We start from the raw sequence: 16,624 nt of genomic DNA on the forward strand, positions 1-16,624 counted from the left end.
CATCCCTAGAATTCTGATAGGGCAGGGGGTATTAATTGGCTCCGTTTAGCAGCTTCTACAGAAGTGACAGGAGTTGCCATCAGGAATTGTGGTCATGAGAAAGACTGGAAAAAGCCTTTTCAGAGAGCCTAGATTTATAGGCAAAAAGGAAAACTGACAAAAATCTTTTGGGTTTTTTTTTTTTTTTTTTTTTTTTTTTGGAAGGCAAGCAAGGGAAAGCACAAGCGGCAGGGAGAGGGAGAGGGAGAAGTAGGCTGCCTGCTGAGCAGGGAGTTCCGGAACCATGACCTGAGTCAAAGGCAGATGCTTAACTAAGCCACCCAGGTGCCCCGTGACAAAAATCTTCTACTTTAACAGTAGAAAGAAAAGATGTTTGAAAGAGCTAATGAATTTCTAATTTTCATTATATTAATTTTATATAAAATTTCAAACACTACTTTTCCTTATGTATTGGAAGATGCTTTAGTAATCTATAGAAACTAACACAAAGGCAGACGTTTTGAGGTTAATATAGAAGTCATTCATTGTACAAAGTTGTTCCTAAAAGTAACCTTGCTTCTTTCCTAAAAATATAGTTTATATTTTGCTGGTGTTGAAGGACAGTTATCACTAAAATGAATAATTCATTGGAATAGTATTTTTACTGGGGGTTAGAAAATTCAAACAGATTTATTTGATTTATTTTCCCCCATCTCAATCAAAACTTGAGTCTCATGTCCAATCCAACACACCTCTCTTCCTCTCCCCCCAACAATTATCTAGTACAGCTTGACCCAAATTTGAAAACCTACACTAGTGTGCCATGTGGTCTTTTTCCTCCTGTTTTTCCACTTCTCACCCACTCAGTATGCTGCTGGAGAGAAGGGTTAAGAAGTAAGGAGACAAGATCTTATCTTACTGGTCTGATGGAGTTTTCAAATATAAACTTGACTAGTAAATTTTTAGGTGAGTAGCATACACATTTCAGATCAGCAATATAAGGACAGGTGGTATAACTGGTGGAGAGAATGATACAGAAAGAAAGGCACAGACTTTCAAGAAAAGTGCAGGTTTAAATACTGATATAAGCTTCAAGTTTTTGTGTCTTTTTTTTTAAGATTATTTATTTATTTATTTATTTATTTATTAGAGAGAGAGAGACAGCCAGCGAGAGAGGGAACACAAGCAGGGGAATGGGAGAGGAAGAAGCAGGCTTCCCAGCGGAGTAAGGAGCCCGATGCGGGGCTCAATCCCAGGACCCTGGGATCACGCCCCGGGCCGAAGGCAGATGCTTAACGACTGAGCCACCCAGGTGCCCCAAGTTTTTGCGTCTTTAAATCTTAAATGAGTTTTGCAAGGATTTCATTGAATATGTATATAAATATTTAGCTCAGTGTCTATTACAGATATTCAGGACTCCATAAATGGAAGGACCTGTTTCCAAAGAGGCAGGATTTTTGGGAGGGAGGTAGTTTTGACTTTCTGTTGCAGATTAAAGTCTTAAGAGGATTGAAAATCTAGTGATGTGAAGACTAAAAAGATTATTCACTCAAGTTTTATTGAAAGACCTGGTAAGAGATCCCATTTTAGGTGTCCTTTTTCTCCTCTAAGGTTGCTAACCTGTTCCCTGTAGGAGAGGGAAATAGGTACGTGTTAGGAATTTATAATCCTTTTTTTTTTTTTTAAGATTTTACTTATTTATTTGACAGAGAGCGAGCGAGCACAAGCAGGGAGAGCAGGAGGAGAAGCAGGTTCCCCACTGAGCAAGGAGCCCGATGTTTGACTCGATCCCAGGACCCCGGGATCATGACCCGAGCTGAAAGCAGATGCTTAACTGACTGAGCCACCCAGGCGTCCCAGGAATTTATAGTTCTTGAAAAATGTATGTCCATAACAAAATTCAGGAAAATAAAAATACAAAGAAAATTAAAAATCAGTGAGTAGTACTACCCAGTTAACATTTTCATGTATATCCTTTCATTTGTAGCAAAATGATAAACTTTTTTGAAATAAGAGTACATGTTCATTATTTTCAAAATCAGAAGCACAGAGAAATAAAATATTTAAAAATTTTAATAATCACTGTACTCAGAGAATAAATACCATTATTCCTTTTTCTTCTTACATGAATTTGTATTATTTTACTAAAATGCGGTCATGTTGTTTAAATTTTTTTATAGTGTTCTTTTTTATTCAGTGTGCTATCAACATCTTTTAGTGTCAATAAATTCCTACCTGCAGCACAATTTTTAACGAATAGTATACCATTGTATGGATACATTGAAACTTATTTAATCAGTCTCTCATAGATCTTTACTAAGATTACTAAACAAATAAAAAACTGATGCCAAGATTATGCAGTAGCTTTTCAATTAAGTCTATGCTCTACCTGCTGCCATAGTTCTTTTTAAAACACATGTGATTTTGTCACTCCTTTACCTTAAAATTTTCAGTGATTCCTCATCATGTAGAGGATAAAATCCAAATTTCATTACATGATGTTTAAAGTTGTTGGGAATGTGGCAAGTTATTTCTTCTCTCCAGAATGCCTTCCCCTGCCTTGGTCACCTGATGACCATTAAGACTAAGTTTACCATCTCTTCTGCAATGTACCCTTCCACAACTCATGCAGTCTTACTGGTTTGTATTTCTCTTTCAGTTACTTGTGGGCATATCTGTCATCTCTGTATTCCAGTGCTGATACAGTGCCTGGACCTAGCTAATGATTACTGTTATAAATGATTATGTTTGATTTAATTAATAGCATTTGAGAATTAAGATCACCATTCTTGAGTTTAGTTCCCTGTGGCATAAATATGAAATATGAATAGTGTGTTTTTGTAAGTTAGAAGATCTCATGCAATATTATTGGAAACTGTTACTGGTTATCTGTTTTGTATCAGAATAGATGCTGTGTATAAGAATTTGTATGTTGAAATTTTCCATTATGAGGGGGTGTTAGGTGGAGGTGGATAGTCAAGTTCATAGGATCCTTTTTGGCATTGGGCTAAACTTATTAGCGTTTGGTTTTTCCAGTTTATTCAGATTTAAACTCATCATCTGGTAGAGATTTAATGTTGAAGGTAGATGTGTATAGGGATGAACCCATCTGGAAACATTAAAAAAATGGATAAAAATGCTTGCTTTAAAAAAGGAAAGGCGATGGGGCACCTGGCTGGCTCAGTTGGAGTATGCGACTCTTGATCTCAGGGTGGAGAGTTCAAGCCCCACGTTGGGGGTAGAGATTACTAAAAACAAACGAAACAAAAACAACCAAAAAGAATGGTTTTTCATTTGTAGTGGTAAATAGTGATGCTTCATCTTAAGATAATTAAAAAGCAGTGAATCTTTAAATTCTGGTCCTGAGTTACTGAATTGTGCCTATGGTCCACTGACTCTCTGTTGCTGTTAATGTGCTCCATATTTATTGACTAAATAAATTCGTACTTACCAATACAAGCTATAGTCCAGCCCTTCAAAGCAATCAATCTCCCCATTTTAAGTATATTTCTAATATTTGTGAAAACATTTTTATAACTGGAAGGAAAAAAGGAGTTAACAAGTAAAGGCCTGTATATTTAGGGGTACTTTGTGGGGGGCTGCTTTTTCACATTCTGTTTTTATTTTTTCCATTTTTAGTGAAAAGGTAATTTATACGCTTGGTTGGTTGGTTGGTTGGTTGGTTTTTTAAGGGCCAAAGGTGGTAGTGAAAGGCAAATCTCCCCTACCTCAGACCTCAAAGTCCCTTTTGCTAGCAACAAATGGGGGGCATGTGTATATATTAATGAACTATATCAACATACATAGCTGTACTTTACTCTTTCATAGCAGCAAGTATTCCATTGTTTGGTTGTAACTATTTAGTCTCCTATTGATGGTCACTAGGAGTATTCCTAGTATTTGTAACCAGTGCTCTCATGAATATTCTCATATACATGTATTTGTACTCTATGCTAATATTGTAGGTTAAATTCCTTGAGTCATAATTAACTGGCCAAATTAAAAAAATAACTATTTCTGGTCGGGACAGTACATGCATTTAAAATTTTGATAAATATTGCCAAATTTAGAGGAGTATAATTTTAGAAGGTGGAAGATTTCTCATGCAGTCCTATTTTCCTAGTGGATTATTTGTGATTTTTTTTTTTTTAAGTATACAGGGTCAACTTTGCATATTTGCCAAGTATATAACTTTAAATGCTTGTAATAGTGACTGTTCAAAATGCAGTTGAAAATGGTTAAGAGCAAATTATCAGTTAGTACTCAGGTACCTATTTTTCCTTTCCCACAAAGAGTTGCAGGGGAGTATCATCTTTCTTGAGGTTATGCTTGTTTAAAAATGCTAGAGGTTCCTCTGTTCTTTCTTTGAAGGTGAGAATATTTGACCAAAAAAATTGAATTGCTTAACTTTTAGAAATGCATCTTGAAAAGGAAATAAGGTTTTGCTGCCAGGTGAGTGAAAACAGTAAATGGAAATAAAGATTTGAGTTTTCCCCTCTTGCTTAAACCCAGTGAAATTATGATGCTTGGCCAAAAAAAAGGAGAGTTAAAGTTAAAATTCCTGTGTGAGGTTGTCAAATTCTCACGCTGTATATTTTCTTTCAGATTCCTTTGTTTCTTCCTCTTCCTCTCAGCCTGTATCTCTATTTTCGACCTCACAAGGCAAGTCTGTCATTTTTTTGTGTGCATTAATAAAAGAAAAATGTTGAGAAAGAGGCTGTAACTGGGGATATGAGGCACAAATTTTCTGTTGCCCCCAAATCCCTTGAAATAAAAACTACAATCCAGTCCTTCATATTTAGTAGTTTGCATTGGATTTCCTGTAAAGGTTAATAAAATAGGATAAGACTAGGTAGGTGGACCCTTTAGCAGCGCATAAGCTTTAGGTGCAGTTTTGAGCATTTCTTAAAAATTATAAACTCACCCACAGAATTTAGAGCAGACAGAATTGTGGCTCATAAAACAACCCACTGCAGGATGCATTTAACCTACTGATTTGCAGTTATGTAACTGGTTTGGAGAGGTAGTTGATTTGGGAAAAAACAGTATAAAAGTGTGCTTCCACTGAACTACTAATACACTAACTTAGCTAGAGTACTTTAGTGTGAATTTATCCGAGATTTGTCCCAAGAGCTAGGATGGTTCCAAATTGCCTAGGAACACTGAACAAGTCAGTTGACTTTTTGGCAAGCAAGGCTTGTTTTCCTAGAGATTTCGGCTGTAGCTTTGTGGGGTTGGTTGTTTGTTTAATCTGCCAGTCAGTAAAGAAGGGAATCGAGTGTGATGGCTATATGTTTGTGGGGTAGCACTACCAGGAATCTGCAACAGAGAGCACTACGTGCTCTGGTGAGTTGCACTAATAATGAAGCAGTTTCATTTTTGTGGTTGTACTCAGCCTAAAATATAGGTCAATGGAAAACCCTTATTTTTAAAAAAGGTAATTAAACTCACTAGACGGGTCTGAGAAGCCCTGTGCAAACAGATTATTGTCCCAGCTGGAATTCTCTACAGGCTAAGTCTGGATGCTGGTTTGATAGGAAGACTTTGACTTTATAAGAATAAAAATATAATGGGATAAAGTGAATGTAGTATATTTCTTATGAAACATGGTAGATAATTTGTTGCATTTAAATCAGACTGATAATATTAGGTCCCCCAGCCCCTTTGTAATGTGTCTCATTATGTGAATTTGGGTAACTTATGGGTGGAATCATGATCTTTGAAATTAAGTGTTTACATTAAAAGATATTTTGTGAATATTAGAAAAGTAAACCCACAAAGTGGCTCAACATCTGAAATCCAACCAGACTGATTTTTTTTAGAATTTTTTTTCCTTATGAGGAATTTAGTAATTTAGGCAAGTAGGTATTACATGTGTTCTGCTCTGGAAGACAAACTGGTAAAAATAGCATAATGTAGATGGAACAAATCATTACATTTTCTCTATTGTAAATAGTTCAGATCTCTTAAAATACATTCCTCGTGGTTATAACTTTCATACAAAAAGGGGATAATTGATATCCTAAATCATGTAACAATGCAAGCTAAGTACAACATACCTAATATATGGAATGTTGACAAGATAACTGTCATAGCCTAAAAATTATTTAGTTTCTGGTGGGAAAAATTACACATACATTCAAGTAGAATAGAGGTAAAGAAAAAGGATTTTGCTAATTAAAAACTAATGTTTAAGTAGGCTTCAGTGTCACAGTGAGTGTGAAAGTTCGGGAAAGAAAATAGATTTGCCATTATCCTTTTTGCTTAAAATGAGTATTTTGAGCAGCGCAGATTCAAGATAATGTTATTGCAGTTAAAAAAGCCATGTCCCTGAAGGTGTTCCAGTCTAGCCTCTGTTACTACTAGCATTTTTCTCCTGCAAAAAAAGCACATAATGGAAAAGTAACCCAGTTGGTGCTCTACTTCATTGGCAGGTATAGAGATCAGCCTGTTGTTTGAGGAAACACCTTGACAAGTGATTAGGTGCATTCTGGAGCAGCCCAGAATGGTAGCTTCTCATACGCCTTATAAAAATAAGGAAAGAGGATGTTGGTGTCCTTGTTTAACTGGATTAAAACCTTGAGGGGGAGAATAGCTGGGACCAGTCTGGCCTAATGCAGGGCTTTCAGAGTGAGTGCTGCCACCAAGAGGAACCTTGAGTCCATCACGGGCATTAACCCAACTAACTCATCTGTCTCTGACTTCCGTAACTCTTAGCCACTTATTTAGCCTTGGAGAAGTGTGCCTTTTATAAGCCAAATTAAGCAATATGTAGCAATTATGAAATAGGACATTTTCATACTTAGAATGACCTCTTCAATCCTGAAATAGTTATTATTGGCCTTCAGAGAATCAAATGTACAAAAAACTGCCATTAATTTGGACTAAATAAAGGCAGGGCAGTTAAATTTTTCAAAAGAAAATTATGTAATATTTATTAAATTGCACTACATTGAAGTAGACAGCTATTTAAGTTAGCAAAGCAAACTTTTTGACAGCTATTAAATGCATTTGTAATGTCAATATCAATAGAATAATCAATTTCTTTTAAAATAAGTTGTATTCCTGAGTAGGTCCTTTGTAGCCTTTTCTTATTTTTTTTTAAAGATTTTATTTATTTATTTATTTGACCAAGATAGAGACAGCCAGCGAGAGAGGGAACACAAGCAGGGGGAGTGGGAGAGGAAGAAGCAGGCTCCTAGCGGAGGAGCCCGATGTGGGGCTCGATCCCAGAACTCCGGGATCACGCCCTGAGCTGAAGGCAGACGCCCAACCGCTGTGCCACCCAGGCGCCCCTGTAGTCTTTTCTTATTGTCTCCTTTTCTCTTATCAAGCAGAATTTAATTTCAGCCTAATCCCTAAGTGTTTCAAAATAGGGGCACAAATTTTAATGGCGTTTTCCTGTAATGTAAAATAAAGATATTAACAGAGGTATACCTGTAGGATACATGTAAGTATACATGTAGCTCGTTTTTATTGAGCTTTTACTGTGTTCAGTACTTTATGTAAATCGTTTCATTTAATACGCACAGCCAGTTTTGTGGAGGAAAGGTACTAGCTCATTTACCAGTTGACATGGGTCTAAAATGGTGCGATAACTTGCTCAAGATCACAGAGTAAGTAAGTGACAGACGTAGGACTACAAAGTCCGTGCTCATAAACATTGCCGTTGGTAAAGATGATCAAGTATATAGTCGTATTTTAGGGTTTGCAGATATTTTTAGAGATGTCATTTTGAAGTTAATGTTACAATCATAAGAGCAGGGGTAGAGGGAGAAATTACTATTTTAACCATATAGTTAACTGCTGTTAGTGATGTGATTTAGTATCACTGGGGGGCTGTGCTCCCTCCATGAACACAAAATCAAATTGAAATTTGGTTTCTACTTTTGAAACCTTTAATCAGAGCGGAGGCTGAAAAATACACTGATTTTCTTTAGAAAACATGGAAGAAAAGTAGGTAAAAGTAAGATGGGAAAGAGAGGAACCTGAAGAACTGGAAGCACATTTGCAGTAATGAACGTTTGCATTCAATCGGAGTAATGCAGTAGGCATCTGGAATAGGAAGTTAAACACTGAACTTTGGGGCAAGCGTTTGAGGGAAAAAATTTGCCAGTTACAGCCTTTTTTTTTAACAAAAGCAAAACATTTTTCTTTGTACAGAAGAGACTTTTTGTTTAGGATCTAGCTTGGCTGCAAAGTGTCTGCTGGCTAACTTCCTATTTTGATGCTGTGGCTGAAAGTTGCTGATACTGTTTTGCACGAGAATTTGTCTTTCCTTCCTGTTTTGTGAACATGAGAAAATTCAAGTGTAGGAAAACCTATACCTGAATATTTCAAGCCTCCCTTGTATGAATATGCGTAATATTTCTTCGCTGATGTGTATGGTTTTTCCATGTTACAGTTATCCTTTTAATTAAAAGAAATTAATTTCCTTAGTGAGGAGGGGGAAGTAACCAAATGGTATCTAAAACAGAATTCTAAGCTATTCACTCTTTTTAGGAAAATCTCTGATAATAGGATATAACATTCATTATTATTATTTCTAGATCACATTGTTTTCAGTAATTAAGTTACCAACACCTGAATAAAAATATTGTCTTTTTTGAAAAGGCAGTTTGGGGGATAAGAAACAAAGTAAAGAGAAACTATTTTGAAGGATTAACAGTATATGAAGAGATTTTTTCAATTTGAGTGGATTTACTTGATGTGAACACAGTATGCACTTGGAAGTTGATTTTTTATCATGTCATTTTTAACTCCCCACCTTGTTCTGGGACAGAGAATACTGCGGGCATAGAAGAGGAAAAATTCTTCCTGAATTCCCACACCTTATTCTCCAATCAAATGGATCTTTTGCTTTATTCCAACCAAAATTTCGAGTTACTATACTTTAAAATTAGTAGATGGAAGTATTTAAAGCAGGCACAAAAAGGACCACCCGTGCCCTACTAACCTGTAAGCTGTGCTTCTGGACAAGGACGGGGCAAGAGTGAGCGTGAAAAGCATCAGGCTCACCTTCTGTGGGATTTTTACAGGACTAGAGTTCTGAAGTACAGCTCACTTTTTCTACCTTTCTAAAATTCATAAATGCAGTAAAGCTCTGGTTTTCAAACCAGGTTTATTACCTAGGAAACTTGTAATGCAGATTGCATCTGTCTCAGGAAATTCTGAGTCAGGCAGAGATAATACATGAAGTACTAGTAGTACTAAAGTTTGAAAGGGAGTGTGAAAGATGGTGCCCAAGACTGTTTTTGTGGCAGGTTGTTATATTGTTCAGCTGGTTGTACATTGAACTAAAATATACTTTGACCTTGATGGTGGTAAAATGAAACATTTTGTTCAGGAAAAGTTCTTTTTTCTTTCAGCATTCCTTCACATTTTTTATGTGTTGGGCTGTTTTAAATGTCTTTACCTATATAGACTCCAGAATGATTCCTGGAATGCCATAGGCATTTGTCTTGTAATAACCGATTCAGAAGTTGCATCACCCAAACTTTTGAAATAGATAAAAGCTCTTTAAATTATTTCCTTTTATTTGAGAGTCTCCCCTATCAAAAAAGCATATGATCTGGAGTCTCTGTGTCAGGAGATTTTTTTTTTTTTTTTTTTTTTTAAGAATGTGGCGTCTGGGGACATTTACTGAGGATTTCCTAAGTGCCAGATAGTGCTTTAAGCACTTTTCACGTGCTAGCTTATTTAATCCTTGCAGCAATTCTCAAGTTAGGTGCTTTAGTGTCCCTGTTTTTAGATGAGATTAAGCAACTAACTTGCCAAAACCACAAGATTAGTAAGTGTGATGAAGTGATTTTGCATCTTTCTTTCTTTTCTTTTTTTTTTTTTTTCATCTTTCAATAGGAATTTTTGGTCTGGGAACAGTCTAGAAATTTAGACTAAGACTGCCAACTTAATTTCCTAGTCTTATTTCAGATAGTACACTTTGCTTAAGTGGAGACTTAGAGCTTAGGAAGATGGTAAGCAAGAAGCTCAGTACTGGATAAATTTGGGAACATTCTCATGATTATTATGGGGTTATAACATTTTTCACCTTTTACCATATATAATTCCCTTTTTTTAACAAACCTGTTAGGTGCGTAGAGCCATACTATATTTTTAAGTAATTGGAATTCTTGAAAATGAATATGCACATTAAATCCTATTATAGCAGATAACTAAACTAGGAAATATTCATAATGAGGGAATTTTTTGACAAACATTGGTTTTGAGTAATGTTGAAAGTCTCTTGTAGTGCATGTGAAGGGTTGGATCTTTTGAAAAGGGAAAGGGAATGGACATTTTCTGAGGTGTAAGACAATCCAGAGTTATTCTGTCAGGCAGTTTTACAGTGTATGGTATTTTAAAAACTAACAGCCTTCAAACTCCCTGGTGTTCTCTGCTGTTTTGCAGACTTGGACAACACCAGTGACTATTAAGTGCTATACTCACTAATTGGAAGAGTCTTCGCTTACGGGAGCTGTTCTAAAAAAGGATTAGTGGATTCTGGTCTCGTTCTGTTTAATGTTTTCATGCCTTTATAAACTCTTTACTTCCAGCCCAGTTTTTTCCATTGTCTTGGTACAAGTCAGCTCTGTCCAAGTTTGTTAGGGTTGCAACTGACCAAAGAAACGTCTTTTTATTTGCTGAAATTCTAAACATGATAATTAAAATTGAAGCACAGATGAGAATGATAACTTATTTTGCTACATGTGGGAAAGCTTGATTGACAGTGGTGAAAGCACCTGTATCTCACAGTCTCAGAGGAATTAATGCAGCATTGAGCTCTATTTGCCCCCTAGGCTAATCCCCCAGAAAGCACTATCCACTCCATATATTGTCACAAAATTATTATTAGGAATATGGCTGAAGTTATTTTTGTGTGCATAATAGTGACATCATATTAAAGAGTCTTAATTAAAGAATATTGTAAGTTTTATTTATTGCAGGACTTGCTGGTATTCTGTGAATAAGATTCCTAACCCAATCTTCTAGCTTTACTTCAGATTATTATATACCTAACTTAAAACTTTTGGAGTATTAAGAGTTCAAGGAAGAAAAGGGAGAAACAAGGCTTGGAAAACTGACAAGTTTGTGTCCTGACAAAGCATGTTAGAACAGTTCCACCATGCATTTTCCCCCCAGTAATGTGTGCATTCTTCTATTAGCATTCAGGGTAGGTCGCTTTCTTTTTCATTTCTTCAAGCCCACCACCACCACCTCATCATCATCATCATCATTTTACTTACTGATTTTGCTTATTGTCTGGCTCCTGCTCTGGGTACAGGTGCTCTTATGGCACCACAAACACAAGGATCTTTTGTTTTGTTCACTGCTTTTAATCTAGTTTCTGAGGCAGTGTCTGACACAAGATAGGCACTCAATATTTGTGAAATTATTACTAATTCATTTTGTCCACTTTTGTCTATAAGATGGTTGGTCTGAATCATCCGATATCTTAGTCTCTATAAAATATATAAGCCGAGCATTCCCTGTAAGGCGAAGTCAGTTTTGATCATGTCAGAGTTCCATTCATGTTTGAAGGGAGGGTTTCCCAAACAGTTTTGCCTTAATCCAGATTGAATCCATTGAGTGTTTCCTCGTAGAAACAGTAACCAATAAGTTCAGTAATAATACATAGCTCAGATCGCGGAATATTTCTGATTTAAATGAAGCCTATAAATGAACTACCTAAAGTGTAGTTCTTTAAATTTCGGGATTTTGAACCTTTTAATCTATAATGCTGAGCTTCATTTATATTGTCTCCTTAATCTGGTCTTGCTGGGTACTAAATAATGATACTATATCATGCTATATAATGATAGATGCAAACCATCATTACTACATTAGAAGTAAATGTGAATTACAACTTGCTTCAAATATTTTCTGTCACACTAGTACCATTTATACCACCAAGCTATAATTATTTTTCCTCAATTTACAAAGACTTTTCCCCCCAATACCCAGATAACAGTTAAACTATTCTAAAGGTCAGATCCTATTACATGGAATTTCAGTGATGTGTTGAAATAGAGGAACTTTATCTGGCATTTGGAAGCATTTTTATAATAGTTAAATTTTACTTTTTAGAGTAAGATACTAAGTTTTTATTTCTTTTCAGCCTTATAAAATGATTTTGAATAAAGTCACAATTTTGCTTCTGTTATTCAGTTTATCACATGAGAAAAATATAAGCTGAATAAAAGTAATCCCAAAGGTTTTTTTCTTTCACAGATTCAGGGTTACTCCTGCTTAGGTCTCACCTGACCAAACTGAATCTTTGATTCACTCATTCGGAACTATTTATTTAAGACCTACTTTGTTCTAACTCCAGAGGTGACAACAATGTGCAAGAAAGACAGCACTTACCCTTGGGACAGTTGTTTTGATCTTTTCTTCAGTAAAAACTTGCTAGATTAGAAAGTTGGAAAACAATGTGATAAAACACTGGCTGCTGTAGTATTAATAACTGATAAGATTTAATTAATGTGTTACTTTTAGAAGGATATTTTCTGTTTTAAAAGAATTTCTGGCATTAACTCTTCTTAACCACAGAACAAGCCTCACCAGTTTGCACAGTTCAGTGTTGGTTAAATTGGCAAGTTGGTGCAAGAGATTTTGGAGCAGGCCAACCATTTCATACTCTCTAGTTTAAAACGAGGCCATCTGTATCTGAGACCAGTCTTCCCTGTGGATAGAATAGAATAATTCTAGTCTGATTCTTAGGCTCAGGAGGGATCCACTGTATCTCCTGAGAATCAAAAAGAACTGTGGTCACTTTTTTTTTTCCTTCTCAAACTGTCAGATTATAACTGGGTATTGTAGAAGCTCTGTGTACTGAATTATGCAGCTTGCAGATGAAGTACATATTACTTCATAATACTGAGTTGTTTTGTATGGATTACATTGAATAGCTCTACCCAAAAAAAACAGGAAAAAAAAAAACTTCCCCAGATTCCCCAATTTCATTACGCTTCTTTATGTTTTACCTTTATAATGGAAACAGTAGACCGAAAACAGTATTTGTCATGAAAATTTTTTGTCATCTGCAATTTGTAGCATGATACAGCTTTTCTGTTGCACTCTGGGCACTTTTATGCATGTTTTTTAGGATAACTGTTGATCATTGTTTTGTTACATATTTGTGTGTGTGTGTGTATACATCCTGTGTGTATGTGTATATATGTGTGTGTGTATATATACACATGTAACTTGAAAAATGAAAAGCATGCTGCTTGGCCTGGCTAGCTAATGTGTGATTGTACCTGGTAAACAACTTTTTTCTTTCAAATTCTGACCATAGAGGAATTGAGCTCTCTTTGCTCTGATGAGCCACCTTCAGAAATTATGACTTCCTCCCTTTTTCCGTCTTCTGAAATGCGTAATAATGACCTTACAGTACCACATGGCGAAAAGAGCAAAGTGTTAGGCAGCCAGCCTATTTTAGCCAAAGAAGGAAAAGACTGTTTGGCTCTCCTAGATGTGAAAAAGATGGAAAAGCCTCAAGGGACCAGTAAAGACATAGCATACTCCCCAGTTTCTGTTGCAGAAGGAGTTCAGTGTGACCATCCTTCCATTCCGGCCAGTTTCCCAGATCGTCCTGCTTTTCTCTCAAAGGAAGTTGGTCTGATGGAACAGCAAATAAATAAAGATCAAGAGTCCAAGAACCCAAATGAGGTACCAGGTACGGATGATAAAACTGGCTTGGATGTTGATGACAAGTTCACTTTGCTAACAGCCCAGAAACCACTCACCCAGCAGCCTAAGGCAGAAGGCATTTGTGCATATTCCTTATCCCCATCTGAAGTTTCAGGAGGTGGTATTATTGAAAAGGATTCCCCTGAGTCACCATTTGAAGTAATTATTGACAAAGAAGCGTTTGACAAAGAATTTAAAGATGCATATAAGGAGAGCACAAATGATTTTGGTAGCTGGGCAATGCACATTGATAGAGAATCATCTGCAGACATTTTGGAATCTAATGACAAAGTATTTCCACTGAGAAGTAAAGAGGCAGGGCGTTACCCAACCTCTGCGTTGCTCACTAGACAGTTTTCTCACACAACTGCAGCATTGGAAGAAGTGTCTAGATGTGTGAATGATATGCATAACTTTACTAATGAAATATTGACTTGGGATTTGGTTCCCCAAGTGAAAGAAGAGAGAAATAAATCTGACTACATCACAAAAACTACAGGACTTGATATGAGTGAATATAATTCAGAAATCCCAGTTGTAAATCTTAAAACTAACACTCAACAGAAATTTCCTGTATGTTCTATTAATGGGAGCACGCCCATCATTAAATCAGCAGGTAATTGGGCACAGGCATCCCTCCCACAAGAAAATGCTATCATTGAAAAACCTGTGCCAGACTGTCTCCGTTCCACAAAGGAAATCAATATCAAAGGTGTGGGAGGCAATGTGCAGAAACAAGATAACACACTTTCAGAGTTAGCTGGATCTCCTTTTGAGAAAGGTGTCTCTTTGGGTTCTGGAGTGGCCGCTGTGAAAGTGGTCTTACCTGGTGACCACCTGAAAGGTGACATGAACTGGCAGAGCTCTATGTTAGGAGAAGTCACGGAGGCTGATAGTTCTGGTGAGTCTGATGACACAGTAATAGAGGACATCACAACCAGTATTTCATTTGAAAGTAACAAAATTCAGGCTGAAAAATCTGTTTCCATTCCAAACGCTATTGTAAAAAGAGATGAAAGAGAAATCAAAGAGATTTTCAGTTGGAATAGGGAAAATAAAATCTCTGAAAACTTGGAAGAGCCAGTCAGTGGCTCTGAGGCAGCACAAGTTCAGCCTGATACTCTTGAAAGGAGTCCAGCTGGTGAGGCCTCGTGTTCACAAGTACCTGCTCTGAATGGCATGTCGGAAGATGTGGAGCAGTTGGGTAGCATGAGTGAAGTTGCTCCTGAAAAGCCTGATGGAATCGAGAGCCCCCAGCTTCCTTCAGTTCTGTCTCCAAGTGTTGAGGAGACAGAATTCTCACTAAATGTGACAACGTCTGCCTATTTGGAGTCATTACATAAAAAAAGTATTAAAGATGCAGATGATTCTTCCCCAGAGGACCTGATAGCAGCCTTTACAGAAACGGGAGAGGAAGGAATTGCAGATAAAGGTGCAGGAAATGCCTTTCAGGCAACATCGGAGAAGACAACGGACTTTAATAAAACAACTCTTGCTGTGGAAGTCTTGCATGAAAAGGAATCAGGTGGTTCTGAAATTAAAGACATAATAAGCAAACACACTGAACAAAGCAAAGAAACTAATGGAAGTGCGGTTCTGGATGTTTTTCCTGGCCAAGGTACTCCCGCAGCATCTCTTGACTTAGAACAGGAACAGCTCACAATCAAAGCCCTTAAGGAGCTGAGTGAAAGGAAGGCTGAGAAGTCAGCTTTTGTACTGGATACTGTAGAATCTCCTCCTGAAGAAATACTCAAGCAGACTTTCACATGTGATCCAGAATCTTCTTGGCTTCAGAGATCATGTGATGTCCTAGAACACACAGAAGTTAATACTGGATCTGATCTTGGGATTTCCAAGAAGCCCACAGTTAGCAAAGAAACTGCTAGGGTAGATACTATATCGAGCCTTAGTAAGACTGAAGTGGTAAACAAGCAAGTGCTAGCAAGACTTCTCGCAGACTTCTCAGGTAATCATTTACATTAGAAATACTGCATGTGACTAATTCTGCTGTGATTGATTACTTATTAGAGTGTCATTTTTCTTTTTTATGTCTTCTTTTTTTTTTTTTTTTTAAGATTTTATTTATTTGAGAGAGAGAGAGAAATAGCCAGCAAGAGAGGGAACACAAGCAGGGGGAGTGGGAGAGGAAGAAGCAGGCTGCCAGCAGAGGAGCCTGATGCGGGGCTTTCACGCTCTGAGCCGAAGGCAGACGCTTAACGACTGAGCCACCCAGGCGCCCCTAGAGTGTCATTTTTTCTAAGTCTCTGATTTTATATCACCAAAATTATGGCTAGGATAAAAACAACAATGCATAATGGGGAAAGGTAGAATTTTTTTTTCTGTGGTTGCCTGATTTGTTTTTCTTATACAAGTATTTCCCAAAGCAGTAGACCACTTGTTAATATTCTCCTTAAAACAGTTTTTGTTGTTTTTTTTCCTCAAGGTTCTCCTTTCCTTGCGGGTTGGCCTTAGAGCAGTTGCTGTGTCAAGAATATCATTAGGCATTTATTTATTTACAAAGCTTACTTTTAAATCTCCTTAATAGTAGACCTGCTTAGCACTTGGGTTTTTTCCTGTGGGCCTTGTGAAATCTATTTAGCAATCAAAGATAAAGGAATTCCTGCTGGGAACGACAGCAAATGAAACTTTTAATTAATTTGATCTTATACTACAGAGATTTTATGCTCTGAAAGTAGGTAACCAGTATTGTATTATAGTACCGTTTTGTGAGTATTGCTTAAGAGAAGTCCTGCATTCTTCCACTTTGGACCTTATTGAATACTCTTCAGGCCAAATTTATTATGTGGTACTAGAAGCCCTTCCCATTGTCTTCTGTTTATTCTCTCAGTCAGCCTTCAGTTAAATTACTGCAAGTGATGTTCGTTCTGGGATCTTGGAAGGTGTAAGGATATTTAAAGGCTTCCAAAAGGGACCCACAACTTCTAAGTTCTGC

The 16,624-nt window shown here is 36.9% G+C and overlaps 1 protein-coding gene across 3 annotated transcripts in view; it reads left to right on the top strand.

The window, feature by feature from the left end:
• Nucleotides 1-16,624, top strand: part of RTN3 (reticulon 3) — a 61,096-nt gene that overhangs the window by 9,046 nt on the left and 35,426 nt on the right. The window contains exons 1-2 of one of the 3 annotated variants that reach the window (XM_057317102.1): nucleotides 4,164-4,641; nucleotides 13,277-15,637. The exons of 1 other annotated variant lie outside the window; for it this stretch is intronic. In XM_057317102.1, coding sequence (XP_057173085.1) covers nucleotides 13,321-15,637 — 2,317 coding nt within the window. In that variant the 5' untranslated portion in view covers nucleotides 4,164-4,641; nucleotides 13,277-13,320. Of the gene's footprint in view, nucleotides 1-1,688; nucleotides 15,638-16,624 lie in introns of those variants that run through there. One more of the 3 variants, XM_057317103.1, reaches the window with a different exon arrangement.

Source organism: Ursus arctos, unplaced genomic scaffold (assembly GCF_023065955.2).
Source record: "Ursus arctos isolate Adak ecotype North America unplaced genomic scaffold, UrsArc2.0 scaffold_23, whole genome shotgun sequence".
NCBI classification, from domain to species: Eukaryota; Metazoa; Chordata; class Mammalia; order Carnivora; family Ursidae; genus Ursus; species Ursus arctos.